Source organism: Pristiophorus japonicus, chromosome 8, assembly GCF_044704955.1.
Source record: "Pristiophorus japonicus isolate sPriJap1 chromosome 8, sPriJap1.hap1, whole genome shotgun sequence".
Classification (NCBI taxonomy): domain Eukaryota; kingdom Metazoa; phylum Chordata; class Chondrichthyes; family Pristiophoridae; genus Pristiophorus; species Pristiophorus japonicus.
In genome coordinates this window covers 17,774,004-17,792,040 of record NC_091984.1, presented here as the reverse complement: position 1 = coordinate 17,792,040, position 18,037 = coordinate 17,774,004, and the positions used below count along the sequence as shown (strand labels likewise).

General features: G+C 42.7%; 1 protein-coding gene across 4 annotated transcripts in view; it reads right to left on the bottom strand.

Moving 5' to 3' along the window:
* The window catches only part of fubp1 (far upstream element (FUSE) binding protein 1), a 38,349-nt gene extending 20,580 nt beyond the window's left edge, over nucleotides 1-17,769 (bottom strand). For 3 of the 4 annotated variants that reach the window (XM_070886526.1, XM_070886528.1, XM_070886529.1), the window contains exons 1-13: nucleotides 17,514-17,769; nucleotides 11,907-11,997; nucleotides 9,515-9,550; nucleotides 6,778-6,814; nucleotides 5,663-5,712; nucleotides 4,253-4,324; nucleotides 2,756-2,813; nucleotides 2,310-2,472; nucleotides 2,105-2,203; nucleotides 1,894-2,004; nucleotides 1,525-1,627; nucleotides 1,311-1,411; nucleotides 1,020-1,170 (exon numbers count right to left, since the gene is read on the bottom strand). In XM_070886526.1, coding sequence (XP_070742627.1) covers nucleotides 1,020-1,170; nucleotides 1,311-1,411; nucleotides 1,525-1,627; nucleotides 1,894-2,004; nucleotides 2,105-2,203; nucleotides 2,310-2,472; nucleotides 2,756-2,813; nucleotides 4,253-4,324; nucleotides 5,663-5,712; nucleotides 6,778-6,814; nucleotides 9,515-9,550; nucleotides 11,907-11,997; nucleotides 17,514-17,696 — 1,255 coding nt within the window. In that variant the 5' untranslated portion in view covers nucleotides 17,697-17,769. The remainder of the gene's footprint in view (nucleotides 1-1,019; nucleotides 1,171-1,310; nucleotides 1,412-1,524; nucleotides 1,628-1,893; nucleotides 2,005-2,104; nucleotides 2,204-2,309; nucleotides 2,473-2,755; nucleotides 2,814-4,252; nucleotides 4,325-5,662; nucleotides 5,713-6,777; nucleotides 6,815-9,514; nucleotides 9,551-11,906; nucleotides 11,998-17,513) is intronic. The other variant, XM_070886530.1, reaches the window with a different exon arrangement.
* Nucleotides 17,770-18,037: the final 268 nt, after the last annotated feature.

The following is an 18,037-nucleotide window of genomic DNA, read 5'->3' as shown; positions in this document are numbered from 1 at the left end:
AAGGTTAGCATGCAGGTACAGTAAGTAGTCAGGAAGGCAAATGGAATGTTGGCCTTTATTGCAAGGGGGATAGAGTATAAAAGCAGGGAAGTCCTGCTATAACTGGATAGGGTTATTGGTGAGATCACACCTAGAGTATTGCGTACAGTTTTGGTCTCCGCATTTATGGAAGGACATACTTGCATTGGAGTCTGTTCATGGAAGGTTCATTCCGGAGATACAGGGGTTGACTTATGAAGATAGGTTGAGTAGGTTCGGCCTATGCACATTGGAGCTCAGAAGAATGAGAGGTGATCTTATCGAAACATATAAGATAATGAGAGGGCTCGACAAGGTGGATGCAGAGAGGATATTTCCACTCACGGGAAACTAAAACTAGGGGACATAGTCTTAGAATAAGGTGCCGGCCATTTAAAACTGAGATGAGGAAGAACAACTTCTCTCAGAGGGTTGTAAATCTGTGGAATTCTCTGCCCCAGAGAGCTGTGAAGGCTGGGTCATTGAATATATTTAAGGTGGAGAGAGAGATTTTTGAGCGATAAGGAAGTAAAGGGTTATGGGGAGCGGGCAGGGAAGTGGAGCCGAGTCCATGATCAGATCAGCCACGATCTTATTAAATGACAGAGCAGGCTCGAAGGGCCAGGTGGCCTACTCCTGCTCCTATTTTTTAATGTTCTTATGGTCAGAATGTGGAATGGAGTATTTGAGGCAAACAGCATAGATGCATTTATGGGAAAGCTAGTTAAGTACAATGGAGAAAGGAATAGAATATGCTGATAGGGTTAGATGCAGTGAAATGAGAGGAGACACATGCAGCATAAACACCAGCATAGACTTAGTGGGACGAATGGCATGTTTGAGCTGTAAATATTATGCAATGTAATTAGAAAAAACTAACTTCATTCCAGCAATTCTGTAAACAGGACAAACCCAGGGTTATCTTTAAACCTGTGTGTAATTTTTGTGTGGGTAATACAGAACTAGAACCAAATTGAGAGCAACTCTTCACAATACATTACCTTTCCCAATGATTATGCCAGTTTTGCTGCTGGGTACCGTGAAAGTGAACTCTTGAAGTCCACCAGGAGGGCCCATATTCCAGTTCCCTTGGCCTCTCCCTCTTCCTCTGCCTGGTCCACCAGGACCACCAGGACCAGGAGGCATACCAGCCTAAATGTGGGGGTGAAAAAAATTTAACTAATGTTTACAGAATGCCCCCAAATGGCGAGCATCACAAAGATAGTTCCTAGCCATCAACACAATATAGGTAAACAGCAACATGCTTAAAAAGAAAGCATTTGTAACCTAACCTCCACACTTCGCAAGAGGTCTGTAAGTATTTCTGCAGCGTGCTGACATCTGTCTGGAGGGCCCAGGATCTGAGCTATTCTTTCTGGAGTTGTCCCATCGTCTGGAGATTAAAAAAAGTAATTATTGGGAAGATTTTGGGGGGCAATTTCAACAAGAGAAGGCATAAAATCTAATTTACTCAATTGCAGAACGGTTAAGTTGTATTAAATTCACCTGGCTTGAACTGAATCCTCACGCCAGCATCGTTCTGTATCTTCTTGATCATTTCTCCACTTCTCCCTATTACAATACCAACAGCAAACCTAGGTACGGGGACCTAACAGAAAATGTAATTAGTATGCACTACAACAAAGAGACCCTATGGATAAGACTAGCAGTGGTTATAAATAAGATTGCCAAAGTTTGCCTGTAAAAACAATGCATCAAACTCGTCATACAATAAAAATTAAATTCAAGCCAACCAAATTAACATGAGCACTGAAGCTCAGTAATTCTCTGTTGCATGGATCACAGGCTCAGGAAAACATGTCAAACTTTCAACCCATTTGTTTTATTTGCTTGGTCAGTCTGTCTTGTACTTACATCCAATGCTTCGTTACTTCCTCCCAAACGGGATCCATACTCATTACGCTGCTCTCTAAAACCACCTTGGTCTCGGTCACGAATTAGATCCATCACCATGTCCTTGGCTTGCTAAAGAACACAATAGAAAAATATATAACTTGTGCTCATATTTTCCAGTCACTGGTAACACTAACACTGTTATATATAAAAAAATAGGAAGAAATCCTACCTGTACTTTGTATGGATCTCCTGTTATGCGTAGTGGTTTGTCTGTTCCTGTCGGTTGAGGTCCATCTTGAATCATCACCATCTTGACTCCAGCACGTTCCTATTTTGCAACAAAACAACTCCATGTACCCACCGTTGCAAGTTTATTTAAGTACCGGGTCTCAGTACTTAAGAAGCAAAGCAAAAACAGTAAACCTAACATTTACCTGTAATTGCTTGATTGTTTCTCCACCTTTTCCAATAACAAGCCCAGCCTTGCTTGCAGGAATCATGATCTCCTGCACTGCCGTACCTGGTCCGTCCCCGTGGTGTGTACCCGGACCAATTCGGCCTCTTTCAACTATTTGATCAAGTAGCCTCTTTGCAGCCCTACAACATCGAATACATTAAAAACAGTGCTTTAAGTGTCCCCATGAATGGGGATGGTGGGTGGGTAGGTAAGAAAAATCTTCATACAAGTCTGAATTATATCCCAATGAGACGAAATCAAGATCAGGGAGATAACTGAATAATTTTAGTTAACTGGACTCCTACTGCATGAATCATGCATACACACAATTGAACACCATGCAATTATAATTACTTCACAGGCTATCATGACACTGTGGCAAACACTACAAAGAAATCACTGAATATCTTTAAGTACACTTACAAAATGGAATCAGGACTCCCCGTTAACATACAGGATCTTTCTGGTAAACCACCACTGTCTGAAAATGAAATACACACAAGATCAGAGCATATGGAGTCAGGGGACACGTAGAACAGAACAGATAGCAAACTGGCTGGAAAACAAAGTTGGGGTTAACGGCAGTTACTTAGACTGGCAGATGGTAGGAAGTAGTGTTCCACAGGGATCAGTGTTAGGATCACTGATGTTCACTATTTACACAAATTATTTGGCCTCGGGAGTCACCTATTCCTTGAGAAATAAGAGCCTAAATAGAATGGTTACAGCACAGAAGGAGGCCATGCGGCATGTACCGGCTCTCTGCAAGAGCATTTCAGCAAGTCCCACTCCCCCACCCTTTCCCCGTAGCCCGGCATTTTTTTCCCCTTCAGATACTTATCCAAATGGGATAGAGGTGCAAAGGCATCTGGGGTTACAGATTCACAAATCATTAAAAAGTAACAAGGCAGCTTAAAAAAGCCACATGCAAACAAAGCACTGGGTTTCAGTTCCAGAGGAATAGAATTCAAAAGCAGTGAAGTTTTGTTACAACCTATAGAGTACTGTGCACAGTTCTGGTCTTCATATTACAAAAAGGATAAAGAAGCACTAGAGAAAGTGCAAAAACAATTCTCAAGGATGATACCACAATTGAGAGGATACAACTATCAGGAAAGACTGAACAGGCTGCCGGTCTTTTCTCTAGAAAAAAAAGACAGGTGACATGACAAAGGCTTTTAAAATTATGCCGGGCTACGTTAGGGTAGAAAAGACGTTTCTACTTGTGGGGAAAACTAGAGGCCATGAACATAAGACAGTCACTAATAAATGCAATAAGGCATCCAGGAGAAACATTTTTACTAAAGAGCAGTGGACTGCACTACTGCATGGAGTGGTTAAGGCGATTAGCATAGCTTCATTTAAGGGGAAGTTAGATAAGTACATGAGGGAAGAAAGGATATCTTGATCGGGTTAGATGAAGTAAGGTGAGATGAGGCTCGCATGGACATAATCACCGACACACACCTGTTAGACCGAATAGCCTCGTTCTGGGCTATAAAATTCAATGTAACATTTAGTTTATATTAATCTATGGTATCAGATATAGTAACAAGGAGCATGGTAACTACATTTCAATCAAAAGAAAGCTAAATCAAATCTTTTGGTCCGATTACCATGAACAAAATTAGCGAGTTTGGAATAAATTAACAGCTAGGTAGTCTGAATCCTGAACTGGTTGGCAATCATCACTGCTTACATATTCCAATGGACATCTTTAGTGTTTATTTAAAAAATGTTGTACTGCAATTTGCCCAGGCCACAAAGTTGTATCTTTGTAATAGATCATTACACTTCAAACTTCTTCTCAACCATATTTAAATCCTAACTGCACATAGCAAAACTAGGCTTCTGATTGACTGTTAATTCAAATAACAAGCATCACGAAAAATAAATTCAAAAGACCCAAGAAAATCTTACCAGGTGCAATCTGTACTTTGCACCCAGACTCTTGCTGGATACGCGAGATCTGCTCCCCACCTCTACCAATTACTAAAACAAAAGAACATGACTTTTAATATAATGCTGCTGAGTCAAGAGTCATCAGCTCATCAAAATGCAATTTTAAACCAGAGACAATTTATACATGGTCAAATTTGCTTGTGAAAACAGTGCTTTTCCATATACACCACGTTGCAACACTACCAATCTTTCTCATGCTTGCAATTAATTCTGTGTAAAACAATCAGCAATTCTTACCCCTTTCGACCCACCCCCAGTTATACCATAGAACTCTTGGTTTAAAAACTGTGTTTGAAAACTCTATTTCGAGTTAACAGATCAGAATAGGGGTGGAGAGGAGGGGAAAGACTGAGTGCAAGCCAGAGAGGGAGGAGGGGAAGAGCCAAGAGAAGTAGCAGGCAGAGACAGAGATGAGGAGGCAAGATGGGGGTGAAGAGGAGAAAGGGAAAAATGAGAGCAAAAGAAAAAATATCATTCCTCCAATTCAAATTGCAAAAGGAGGAATGAAATCAGGGGGGAGGGAAGGAAGGAAAGGGAGAGAACTGATTTTCTCATTGACACTCAGCATACATTTCAGACACATAGCAATACTAACTACTGAAACACTTACTATTTCCAAATAGAGCAGTGCTTCCTTCTCTGCTTTGACTCTCAGACAGAATAACCTTTCTGACATCAGACCTATCTGGCCCCAATGCTTCTATACTATTGTTCAACATTCCAGTTAATTTATGGCAAATTCCCACCAAACTATTTTTTTTTTTTTAAAACAAATTCTGTTATGAAGGAAGTAACTAATGACAAATTTAAGATTGAACTGTAGCTAGCCAGTGTTAACTGCAGGCCCCACCTAGACTGGAGGTTTAATTGTCTGCACTGAGTTAGGTGATCTCATTTGTGACAATGCTGGATGGGGAAAAATCAGGAGCAGTTCTCGTGAATCCTCTTGGAAATTGGGTGCGCGTGCATGTCAAGAAAGGCTGGTGTGGGGATTGGTCGTGATTGCTCTCAGCCACTAACTCTTGCTGTTCCAGCTTTCATACAGAATGTCGACTTGGGACAAGGTAATGGAAGAGGGCAACTGGTGCCTGCAAAACTGCACACCCGTAAAAAGGCAGGAATATGGAAAAGTGGGGAGGAGTGGAGAAATAGCTCTTCGAAAAATAGTCTGCATATACAAACAAAACTAGTTATTTCAAACAGTGCAGTGTTGAAGAATCAAAAACATGGACGCCAACTGAATGTTGGTCAAGTAGGCTGATAGCAAAGCAGGGGAGGAGTCGAGAGGATGGTGAAGAGATAGAGCTGGGTGTCATCGCCATACATGTAGATATAAATCTAAAATAATTTCCTTGTACATTTACTTACTAAATCCAACCATGCCGTCGGGTACTTTGTACTCTTCTGTTGCAATTGACCTAAATTTTTTTAGAAAGTTCATAAATTAGCCAAAACAATTCTTCCCTGCGGTATTCAGTTGCTCTCCATCTTGCTCCACAGCAGTCAGTGTCTATATAGTTCTCACCCATTGCTATTTTAGTAAAATATTAGTGGCTTCCCTAATTACTCAGTTTGTTAGTCAAATGATATTAGCTTTCCTCCACCCAGTTTATATAGATCTAGCTTATCGCAGCTGAGGTGATGGTGGAGTGGTGTTACAAGAGTACTGAATTAAGGAATATAAGTCACTCATGTTGGCAACTCAGTGACTGCTACCAGAAAGTGTGCATGTTAACCTGGGCAGAATTTTACTCAGCCATGGTGCAGCTTGCCAACATTCTGGGCTCACACATGGTGGACTGCCAGTTGGGGTAGATACCAGAGAGCTGCCCTGTTTTAGCCAAAGAAGAGTAAAAGTCCATTGCCATTCTGCAATGTTTTATTTAGGTAGTTATTATGAGCGCCATTGCTGCAGTCAATTAATCGGAGCTATGACAATACAATTACACAACTGGACTGTGCACCAAAATAGTTTGTGATAGAAATATTTCCTATTTAAAAGTTTTAGAGCAGCCTATTAGCCAATTTTGTTGAAAGGAACATGCATTGGTGGTTCCTATTATAGGACAGAACAGCCACAGAATGACTCAATGGGGCAAATGCACTGCTTGGTCAATAAACATTTTTAAATATTTAAAATTGGCACTGAACTACCACCATGTGCCCTGGTCCAATTATCTCTTACACTCTAACCCCACTTCACCGTAAGATTATACTTGGTCTTAACTATATAAGCAATCATCTAGTTGCACACTGATAATGTTCGGTAAACCTCAATTAACGCTGTATTTATATAGAAGTTTAGAAATCAGGTTGGCTGGGTCCTATTACATTTGGAAAATCTTAACCTTATGAAGCTACGTTATGCACTATTGTTTTTAATAAACTATATTGAATCAATTAACACTAGCTACATGAAATTACATGATTCATACACAAAGTATTAAGCAGTACCTTATAAAAAATGTAAGTGTTTTCCTTACCTCTGCTGATGCATTGCAGCTAGCTGTGCTCCAAATGCTTAAAGGAAAAAAAGATATTAACTGATGCCATTCGAACCAACAGGTCTGTAACAGTGTTTATGCTCCACACAAACCTCCTACCACCTTGCCTCATCTTACGTGATCTGCAAGTCCTTCATGTGCTTATCTAGCTTCTCCTTAAATGCATTAATGCTAATCGCCTTAACTACTCCTTGTGGGAGCGAGTTCCACATTCTAACCACTCTGGGTAAAGATGAATACCTTACGACATTTTTTAGTTCTTAAAATTCTAGCAGACAAGACACCATTCTATGAGCAGTTGAATTATTTCAGTTTCTTGCTCATTCCACTCTCTAGCAAGTTTCCAACAAAGCCTAGGTGCATGCTGCATGTTCATTTACTCACATGTATCTTGCAGGACAAGGTGGACAGTAAATGTGAACTTATATGCATATATCTGTCTGCAGAGAGCAAATAAGGTGAGGATGGCTCTACATTACTGACCTTTAAGTCAATGTGCAAAGAGAACTCAGGACAGAGGGTATGGGAAACTGACCAATTCTATGATCTTCTCACCGTCAGAGGAGACAAGAGCATGACTAACACGGTGTATAAATATATATGAATAATTTGTGTTCTGTATAAATTTAAAGCAAAGCTAGGCAGGGTAAGGCTTGAGGTGGCTGGTTTGCTCCAGTTTCTCTTGGTTTGGGGAAACTAGGAGGCCATTTGTGGGTTTAGGCCAGCAAGATATTGCTTGAGGCATGAGCATTCATTCTGGAACTGTCATCTTTTGGAGGAGTCATTAAGCCATCTGGGCTGTGAATTCAATTTGCATTACCTGGAATTACTGTGAACTGCTCCTGGGCGGTGGCCCCAAGGAGCCCAGTGTGGCATCAGTGGAATGGAACCACAAGCCTGAGCTGGAGAGTTACAAACTGGTGATAAAAGATATTGTCTACAATTACTGACCGTCATTGGACCAAAACTTGTGCTGCTGCTGTGACCCCAGCACTTTGTTGTTGTAAATAAATCTAGTTTGTTAATTCAGAACCTGAGCTATGCAAGTGTTGTGCTGATATTACTGTCATCTGGACTGACATGCAGAGCACATATCAACTCGGATTGGGAGTCTGAAAAGGTATGAGATCTCTGCAGGAGCAGGAAACTGAGAAGCTGCAGATGTTGCAGAGAATGAGGGGTCCTGCATCACGTGCTGAAAGGGAGAATAACTAATTGAAGATCCCTAGAACTTTTATCGCACTGGCATCAGCAGTTTGTCTCCGGTATGTATTCTGTCACAGGGAGATGAAGCCTAAAGCCTTTGCCAAGGAGGAGAGAGGTATAGAGAGTTTAAGGAGGAAATTCCAGAGCTTAGGCCCTCGGCAGCTGAAGGCACGGCCGCCAGCCAATGGTGGAGTAATGAAAATCAGAGATGCGCAAGAGGCCAGAATTGGAGGAGCCCAGAGGTCAGAGGGTTGTGGGGCTGGAGGATGTTAGAGATAGAGGCTTTGTCAGACCAGGTGCCGATGTAAGTCAGTGAGGTGAATGGGACTTGGTGCAAGTTAAGATAGATGGTATGTATGCGTTACGAGTCATGATGATGAGCAGTCCAGCTCCATGTATAGTTATTCTATCATGGACTTCTTGTCCACAACTGTTGCCGCTACTTTAGGAATCAAGGATTTTATTCCTTGACCTCCCCAAAACCTAATATTTGGAAACAGTTACTTAATTGTATACTCATCTGTATAGTGCTGTCAGGACTGCAGTATATCATGGGTGGATGAAAATTTTAAACAAAGTTCACTTGAACTGTGGCAGAACACCAAGGTCCGTGCTTTGCATCGATGGGATCAATTGAAGAAATTAATTCAGATTATCGCACCAGCAGTATATCATTATACTAAAGTGTAACTGAGAGCGTGCAGCGCTGCTGGAGGTGCGGTCTTTGAGAAGAGACATTAAACTGAGGCCGTCTGCCCCCTCAAGTGGACGTAAAAAATATTCCCTGGCACTATTTCCAAGAGCAGGAGAGTATCCCCCAGTGTCCTGACCAATATTTATCCCTCAACCAACATCAATAAAACAAAACTGGTCACTATTACATGGCTGTTTGTGGGACGCAAATTGGCTGCCGCATTTCACAGAATCATAGAATGGTATAGCACAGGCCGCCATTCGATCTTCTACACCCATGCTGGCTCTCTGCAAGAGCACTTCAGCTAGTCCTACTCACCCCGGCCTTCCTCTGTAGCCCTGCAAAATTCCCTTTTGAAAACCATGCTCGAGTCTGGCTCCACCTTTCAGACAGTGCATTCCAGATCCTAACCACTCGCTGCGTAATTTTTTTCTCTTCATGTCATCCTTGGTTCTTCTGCCAATCACCTTAAATCTGTGCCATCTGGTTCTCAACCCTTCCGCCAATGGGAACATTTTCTATCTACTCTGTCTAGAGCCCTCAAGATTTTGAACACCTCCATCGAATCTCCTCTCAACCCTCTCTGCTCTGAGAACAACCACAGCTTCTCCAGTCTATCCACGTTAATTGAAGTCCCTCATCCCTGGAACCATTCTTGTGAATCGAGTTGAAGTGCATACCATAAATTTTGTTCCTAAAACAGGACAGAGAGTGCAATCATGCAAGTTTTTTATAATACAATGAGTGGAAAAGAATCCCATTCTAATGTCATTGGAATAGGAGAAAAATGTCTTCCACTGGAGTGTTACTACTTACGGTCATTCTGGGCAACTTTCTTGGTATCTGGTTGATCTGCAAAACAAAGCATTTTCTCAATTGATGCACATAGCTGGCCCACTGCATCAAAGAAAATTAATCATTGTGAAACAGGCCAGTGGATTTTCACCTTCAAAACAGTACATCAAACAATAAGTTGAATTTAGAAGAGACAATTAATTGCAATACTACAGTTGGGAAGAGAACAGCACTATTACAGCTTCAAGAAGAGAACAATCCTGTAAAAATGCATGGGTTTCTGAGAAAACAATAACTATTTTAAATGACCCATCAATGTCCAAGTTACCAGTAAAAACATTTTCGCATTACAAATGAATAGGAACCAAAGGAGTCATGGGAACACTCAATAGCGCAGGTAGCTCGAAAAACAAGTTGAACACTTGAGAACACAAATTTAATGGAAGGGACGTAAATTATATTTGAGCAGTACTCACACGGTCAGGGTTAGAGCATATATATATTTTCACATGCTCTAACCCTGACCGTGAGTGTACCGTTCAAATATAATTTATGCCCTTCCAATAAATTTGTGTAATATATAAATATATATATATATATATATATAGACACAAATGTGACACCATGACAGGTCCTGACCAGGGGTCTAAAACTGCAGTCTGTGTCAAGTTTGGGAGTTATTGTAGTGTCAAAGCAAGCTTTTAAAGAATTGCAACAGGGTTCAGTAGGCCTGCAAATTTTATAAACTTAGGAAGTCCTTATAATGTTTTAAGAAAGCAAGCCCTCATACCCACACTCAAAAATGCAAAATGTACCAGCCAGGAGCAAGTCTGCCCCATATGGCAGAGTACAAACGCATAAAGCTGTCTCTTGGTACGATTCACAACCAGCAGCACAAATCAAGAAACAAAGTGGCACACCCAACCCAGGTGGGGGGGGGGGGGGGGGGCGGGGAAGGAGAGAAGGACTAACATTTCATCCTTTGTTTCCCGATATTCTTTATCTCCTTCAGTCAGGTTAAAAGAGCACGTTCGGTATCAAAATCTGCAGGAACCCACCAATTAACGTCCCTGGTTCTGTAGTTTGACAAAAAATTTGTGCAAAGGGTAAAGATACTCTTACTATGTGAATGTCAGCAAACAAAAAAATATTGAAGTAGAAAAATAAAATGTATACTGATTCTTACATTTTGGGGGGTGGGAGTGGATTCAACTAGATTTATATTTTAGAAAGTGAAGTATTAACAACTTATCATATCACAGGATTATAGTATCAAATGATGCAACATTAGCAGCCCCCAGCAGGAAATACATCTGCATCAAAACTGCACGAAGTCAATAAAAAATTAAGCAGAATATTTGTCCAAAATGTGTATGCTAGTGACTTTTTTTTTTTGCATGTGCATTATCTGCCAGTGACAGAACACCATCAAGTAAAACTCGGCCCATTTCTATTTCCTTATATTTTAGGACTATACTAGATCCACGTTTAATTACTCAGACAACAAATAAAGTTTCCTGTCTTCGAAAGGAGATGGTATCCCCTCCGAGTACTCGCTCGTGTTCAGACTTGCCCAACAGTCAGCTACACATTAAAAAAAATGTTACATCAATCGGATCAAGTATCAAGATTCTTCTTTAGGACAATATTTTGGTGTTTCGCAAAAAAGCCAAGAAATTTTGCACTGGAACATTGACCTGACACCCAAAAATTTCTAGAACTAAAAGTGAAAAGAACAAAGGCTATTGTGACGTAACAAAAATGTAGATCCTAGTGAAGACTCTCGCGCAGAATGAATGGGGCAACCTAATTAGCTATGGCAAAATTCTGAACAAAGAAAAGCTCCATCATTGTTCACAGAATTCACAACATTTTAAAATAGAAAATGAGCAAAGCGGCAGAATAAGTGGCAAAATTTTCCTGATATCTAGGGAAAAAACTCGTAAAATGTTGACACGCATGGATCGGTCTATTTGTGCAAGTCTAAGTGATGCGATATTCTGTTTCCCCCGCACAGCCCCATTTTTCTGAAACCCTGGATCTTTAGATTAATGCACCAAAAACAAATACTACACAGTAACCCTTCAATTCCCTGAATCAAGTATAGTTCACGATATAATTCAAGTCCTCATTCTGTCAATGTGTTTGAACTTTGATGCTTGAACCAGCTTATTATAAATGGAACTAATGTTTTATTGCATTAAAAGGCACTATAAAAGCACAAGCTATTATTTGAGGTTATCATTCCATCATCCTTGAAGAAATAGATCAACTCAAATGTAAAAGCTGCTCATACGCTAAATAAGCCAGAATCTCAACAATGACTCTCCCCAAAAAGTAATCCCTGATACAATACCAGATTAGATGCATTGTTAAGAGTTTATGGATATTAAAATAATTTCAGAGGACTTACCACCATCTTCCAGGGGCCTTTTCTGTCCACCGTATCCATAGTCAGACGTATTTATTGCTGTTCCCGTATCCCCACCAATTTTTGCTGCGATCTACAGTAAAAACAATTAGCAAGTCATATTTTGAGGTGCCAAGTGTACAATTTTTCCCTTCCTTCCCAACTCACGCCAGGGTTCCATTGGTGCCAGAAGCCCTCTAGATGTGGCGAATCATAGTGTGCACGCCTAGACAAGGCAGGCAGGTAATCTAAATTATAAGAACTTCTTGGCTCCATTACTGTGATACTGACTCATGGATAGGCAATAAATGCGGGCTTTGCCAGCAACGCACACATCCAATTAAAAAACTCCATCTGCACAGGAAACAAGGGGAAGTGAAGAAATAAAATAATGGGCAGGAAGGAATTGATCCCCAAGTCCAATTGCTTTTCTTTTTCAAAAAGCTTTGATGATTTTTTTTTATGCTCAAAATGAAGGCGGTTATTAGTGGGCATTTCTCATTGCACCATTTACACTTCCAATACTAGTGACCACTGTAGCTTTTTCAAGTGGTATTCCTAATACCCACACCCACAGGGAACAGTATTGGGACTAACCTCCCATACAGCCTCAAATCAAGCTCCAAAATTAAAAATCTATACTTTTGATCTGGACCAAAGAAATCTTATGCACCACGATCTGGTGCTCTAATGACGACCTGATGCAACTGTAGACTGATGCATTCACAGATAGGTGATATTCCTGGCTTTCCTGTGTCACAATTTTGGAAAATATTTATCAATTCTTCTTCAGGACCATCACCCTCTTGACTTTCTGCTCAATAATTCTGGCACATCAGTAGAGGCCATGAATAGAGCATGCTCTAAGAGCAGCAGACATGGTGATGTATAGAAAGATAGCAGCTGAACTATGACTACTGTCAATAAAACAATGCAACAAGAGCTTGTCCTCATCTCTTACTGTATGTGAGACCTGGATTTGCATCAGCTTTTGAAAGCAAATCTGGTGACTTTTTCATTGCCATGCAGTTAAGCTGTGCAGATAGATATGTGGGTTATAATTCTCCAACACATTTCAATACTGTATTGTCTTTCACACCATCCAGTGGTTAGAATTGAGCATGACAGCTCTAACCTAGATGGTTAAGAGGATTTAATGGATTTTCTGGCAACTCCACCCCCCCCCCCCACCAAAATAACTGCATTAAAATGAACTAGGCTCCAAACAATTCATTATAATGTATTTCCAAGTGGATATTTTGAAATTCACGGTTGTTTTCATGAATAAAAACATTTTGAACAAATGGTCCAAACTTTATTAGCCCCTTTTCTTCTTTTTTCAAATGCTGAGACCTGTTGAGTACGAGGGAAGTTAGGGGGACCGGAAAAGACCACTGTGGACCATCTGAATGGTGGCAGTGTAGTTCCAGCAAATTCTGCTTTTACTTTAGATTGCTAGCTTTCTTACCTGGACTCCTTTTAGAAGTGGTTGCTGAAACACATTACATAGAAAGGTGGTGGAAAAGGCCCAAAATATAGTCACATTAAAAGTTAACGGCAGTCACCGGGAAAACTTGCACAGAAAAGTGCTCTGGAAGTTTTAATTTCTTCCCACCCCCAGTACTTCACTTGCAGGAATAGAAAAATTCTAACCTCAAAAGCTTGCTCGGGGTGCTGAATGCCTACAAACCTTGTTGTGGAAAAACTGTGAACATGATTGCCATTTTTTACTGCATGTGGTGTCATTGCCTGCTTTCTGCATAGATGTTGACTCCAAAACAACTGGTCCCAGGTGTGAGGTTGCACATTGTAGACAACCATGGAAGAGTTAAAAGTGAGCTATAGCCACTCTTTAAAAAAAAATGTACAAATCAAGTACTCTTGGTGAATCTAATCATAGGTTTGTGCTCGTGTATCAATGATTATGAATACCAAGGAGGCTTCAATATTCATCTTAACCATTCAAGATGACTCCTTGGTCTGCAGAGTAACATCTATCGCAAAATTTCCCAAAATGGCAATGAAGTTCATGAATCGCTCAGCTGTAGACACAACTTGCTTTAGAAGAATGCCATGCACCCATGAGTCAAAAGATACTCAATGTAGTGCTTGCACTAAATTTGTTTCACCAGTTAAATTAGAGTGTTTTTTTTTTAAATCTGGTTATTATATACTGAAAGACTGATTGCCAATGCTAGAGCTGCACTATAACATCTCTGGTCCCAAGATGGACTGAGGGAATGAAATGACCCAAATGTACTGTTTTTGGAAGGTTAAACTTTAGCTTTGCCCCAACAGAAACCTTTGGGACAACTTTTATTTATATAGCATCTTTAACGCAGTAAAAAGTCCCACAGTACTTCACAGGAGTGTTATCAAACAACGAGCCACACAAGGAGTTTAGGGAGGGAATTCCAGAGCTTGGGACCTTGGTAACGCAAGGCACTGCCACCAATAGTGGAGCGATTAAAAATCAGGGATGCTCAAAGAGGCCAGAAAACGATGAGAATTTTCAAACCGAGGCGTTGCTTACCGGGAGTCAATGTCAGTGAGTACAGGGGTGATGGGTGACCAGTATTTGGTGCGAGTAAAAACATGGCAGAGTTTTGGATGACCTCAAGTTTATAGAGGGTAGAAAATGGGAGACTGGCTAGGAGTGCACTGGAATAGTCAATCTAGAGGCAACAAACACACGGATGAAGGTTTCAGCAGCAGATGAGTTGAGCCAGGGGCAGAGCTGGATGACGTTACGAATGTGGAAATAGGTGTTCTAGCTGATGGTGCAGATATGTGGTCAGAAGCTCATCTCTGGCTCAAATATAACACTGAAGTTGCGAACAGTCTGGTTAAGCCTCAGACAGTTGCCAGACAGGGATGGAGTTGGAGCGGGGACTGAAGACAATGGTTTCGGCCTTCCAAATATCAGTTGGGGGAAATTTCTGCTCAGCCAGTACTGCATCTCAGACAAGCAGTCTGATAATTCAGAGACAGTGGAGGAGTCTAGAGGTGGTGGTACGGTAGAGCTGGCTGTCAGCGCACATGTGGAAACTGATGCTGCATCGCCAAGGGGCAACATGTAGATGAGAAATAGGAGGGAGACAAAGATAGATCCTTGGGTGACACTAGAGATAACGGTGCAGGAGCAGGAAGAGAAGCCATTGCCGATGATTCTCTGGCTACGGCAGGATAGGCAAGAATGGAACCAGGCAAGTGTAATCCAACCCAGCTGGATGACAGATTGAGAAGGGCTAGTTTACAATTACCATGATTACACAAGATGTCATTTGTGACTTTGATAGAAGCCCTTTCGGCATTGTGGCAGAAACCTCATTGAAGGGGTTCAAACATAAGAGTTCCGGGTAAGATGGGAAAGGATTTGGGAAGCAAAAGCACATTCAGGGACTTGAGCGGAAAGGGAGGTTGGAGATGAAGTGATAGCTTGCAATGATGGAGGGGGTCATGGGTAGATTTCTCTCTAAGCTGTGTGGCTGTCTGCCGGTCCCGCGCAGCCAGGTATCAGCTTTTCAAATGTAAAATGCCGTGCATCCGCGAATGGGCTGCCTAGCCTGTTAAAGGGACCGGACACGTAAACAGATCAGGAGTAACATTGGTCAAGGGTTGGCTTTTTGAGGACAGGGGCGACAATGGCAGCTTTGCAGGAAAGGGGGACAGTACCCAAGGAGGCAGAACCGATACATCAGCTAACATGGGGGCCAGGAAGGGGTGTTGGGCAATCAGCAGTTTGGTGGATGTAATGTCAAGGGAGCAAGGGGTGGCTCTCATGGAAAAGACGAGCTATGGGGAAATAGGAGAAAAACTAGAGAAAGATGCGAGTTCTGGACTGGGGGAACCTTAGAGGAAGTTTGGCCCGGTGGGCTTGGGGAAGGGAGAGAAGTCGCAGAGGAAGGTGAACAGATGGTCTCAATCTTAGGGACAAAGTAGTCCATGCGCCCCTCGCGCTTGTTGGGGAGTGAGAGTGGAGGAGACAGTAATGGTCATTGGTGTACACTTGTTAAATTAGTCTTTGGTACACATGACCAAACAGCTGCAGGAAATGCTGGGCCTGCTGCACTGTATTTCAATTCGCAGCCTCTTTTTCGTTAGAACAGTATATGGGGTAACATGATAGCATGGAAGAAGTATTTAAAACTATGAAAGGGTAGGTAGATAGAAACAGATGATTTCCAATCGTTGAGGAATGAAGAAGGGGCCAAAATACATGAAGTTGCGCAAGATTTAGAACAGATCGCAGGAGGAAAAGGAGCCGATGATTCAATGGTGCATTTGTTTGAGAATGAAATGCTTTGCTTTATAGAGCTTGCAATAGGATGTAGTGTAATCTGGCAATTTAACACTGCTGTAAGATTGCATAGGAGCAGGAGTAGTCTATTCAGCCCTCAAGCCTGTTCAAACATTCTTAAAAAATGGCTGATCTGTGCCTCAACTCCACTTACCCACCTTTGATCCATCTCTCTCTTTGTACCTTTAACTAACAAAAATATGTCGCTTTCAGTCTTTAAAATTTCAATTGGCGCAGCATCCATAGCCTTTTGGAGAATGAGTTCCATTCAACCATTGTGTGAAGTAGTACTTAATGGCCTGGCTCTAATTATAAGATCGTGGCCCTTTATTCTGGATGCCCTCCACCAGCACAGAAACAGTTTTTCTGCATCTATACCCTTTACCATTTTAAACACTGCAGCAACATCAAGACAATGGAGGCACGTGTGCACATGAGCTTGGTTTTTTTTTTATGATCAACGTGCCACAGAAAAGTTTCCTTACTTTTCTTCTTCACTGAAATTCGATCGGTGGCACCAATCGGATTTTACAGATCATATTTTACAATCCACGTGCGGAAGAAAAAAAAAACCCCAGGACAGAACTGAAAAGGGGATGGGATTTTATTTTAAAAATCCAATCAGCTCTCGATTCACCCCCAAAAGACTGGCATCCACAATGAAACCCTTTCGCTTTTGGAGTGTAGAGTGTAGTAATGTATGAAACGCATCAGCCAATGTATGAATCAGCCCAGCAAATCCTACCAACCATAGAAAATCGAGGCCACAGGAGGTCGCCATCCGGCCCAACGTATCCGTGTTTCTATTCACAAGAGACAAAGAGGTGGAAACATGTGCGTTCCTCCTGGAAATTAAAATCTGAAACAGCCTATAGAAAGCGGGAGGTGGAGGGAAAAGAGAGGGGAGGTTGTTGTAAGCTCAAAAATGACCCCAAAAAAAGGTTGCTTGTTGACCCAGGGGGTGATCATGCCCTGCGATGCAAACTCGGCTTCTCTCTCCCACTCACAGGAAGCTCCCCCTCGGAGCCCGCCGGAGAATGAATGGCGGCGGCGGCGGCCCCGGGGGGCCTCACCTATTGTTCGGAGGCCTGGCCTGGCCTGCCCCTCCCCCACCGCCGGGGCCTGGCGCTCTCCCCACAGCCTGTTCACTCGGCGAGGCTACTCCCCCAGCTCCTGGCCGGCCCGATCGTTTCAAATCGCCGCGCCGCTCTTCCTCTGCTGCCTGCCCATCGCAGATGCCGGGAGGGAGGGGGGCCAATGGCGCCCGCTCCGGGCCGCGGCTCCATTTTAAACATCCGCCGGCTACCCACCTGCCTCGCCCGCTGAAGGGCGTCGGCGAAAGCGTCGTTCTTGAAGGCCCCTCCGCCGCCTGCGCCACCGCCACCGCCTCCTCCTCCGCCGCCTCCGCCACCTCCTCCTCCACCACCTCCGCCGCCGCCACCGGCGGCACCGGCTAACGCGTTGGGCGGCGCCACCGCTGAGTACTCGGCCATCTCTTGCTGCTGTGTGACGGAGGCTGGCTGCTGCTGCTGCTGCAAAATGGCCGACCTGCTCTGTCCCACGGGAGAAGGAAGGAGAGCGGGCGCTGCCGCCAACTCTCGCGATAGCCAGCCCCCACCCCCTCGCGCCCAGAATGGGCGGAGCCGGCGCTGACCTCTCGCGAGATTGTGGGCTGGGAGGAGGGGGGAGGGGCCAAATGGAGGGTATCATCATCGGCAGTCCCTCAAAAACAAGACGGAGACTGGCTGTGGATGTCGAGAGGGACCTGGGTGTCCTTGTACACCAGTCATTGAAAGCAAACATGCAGGTGCAGCAAATATCATCATCATAAACA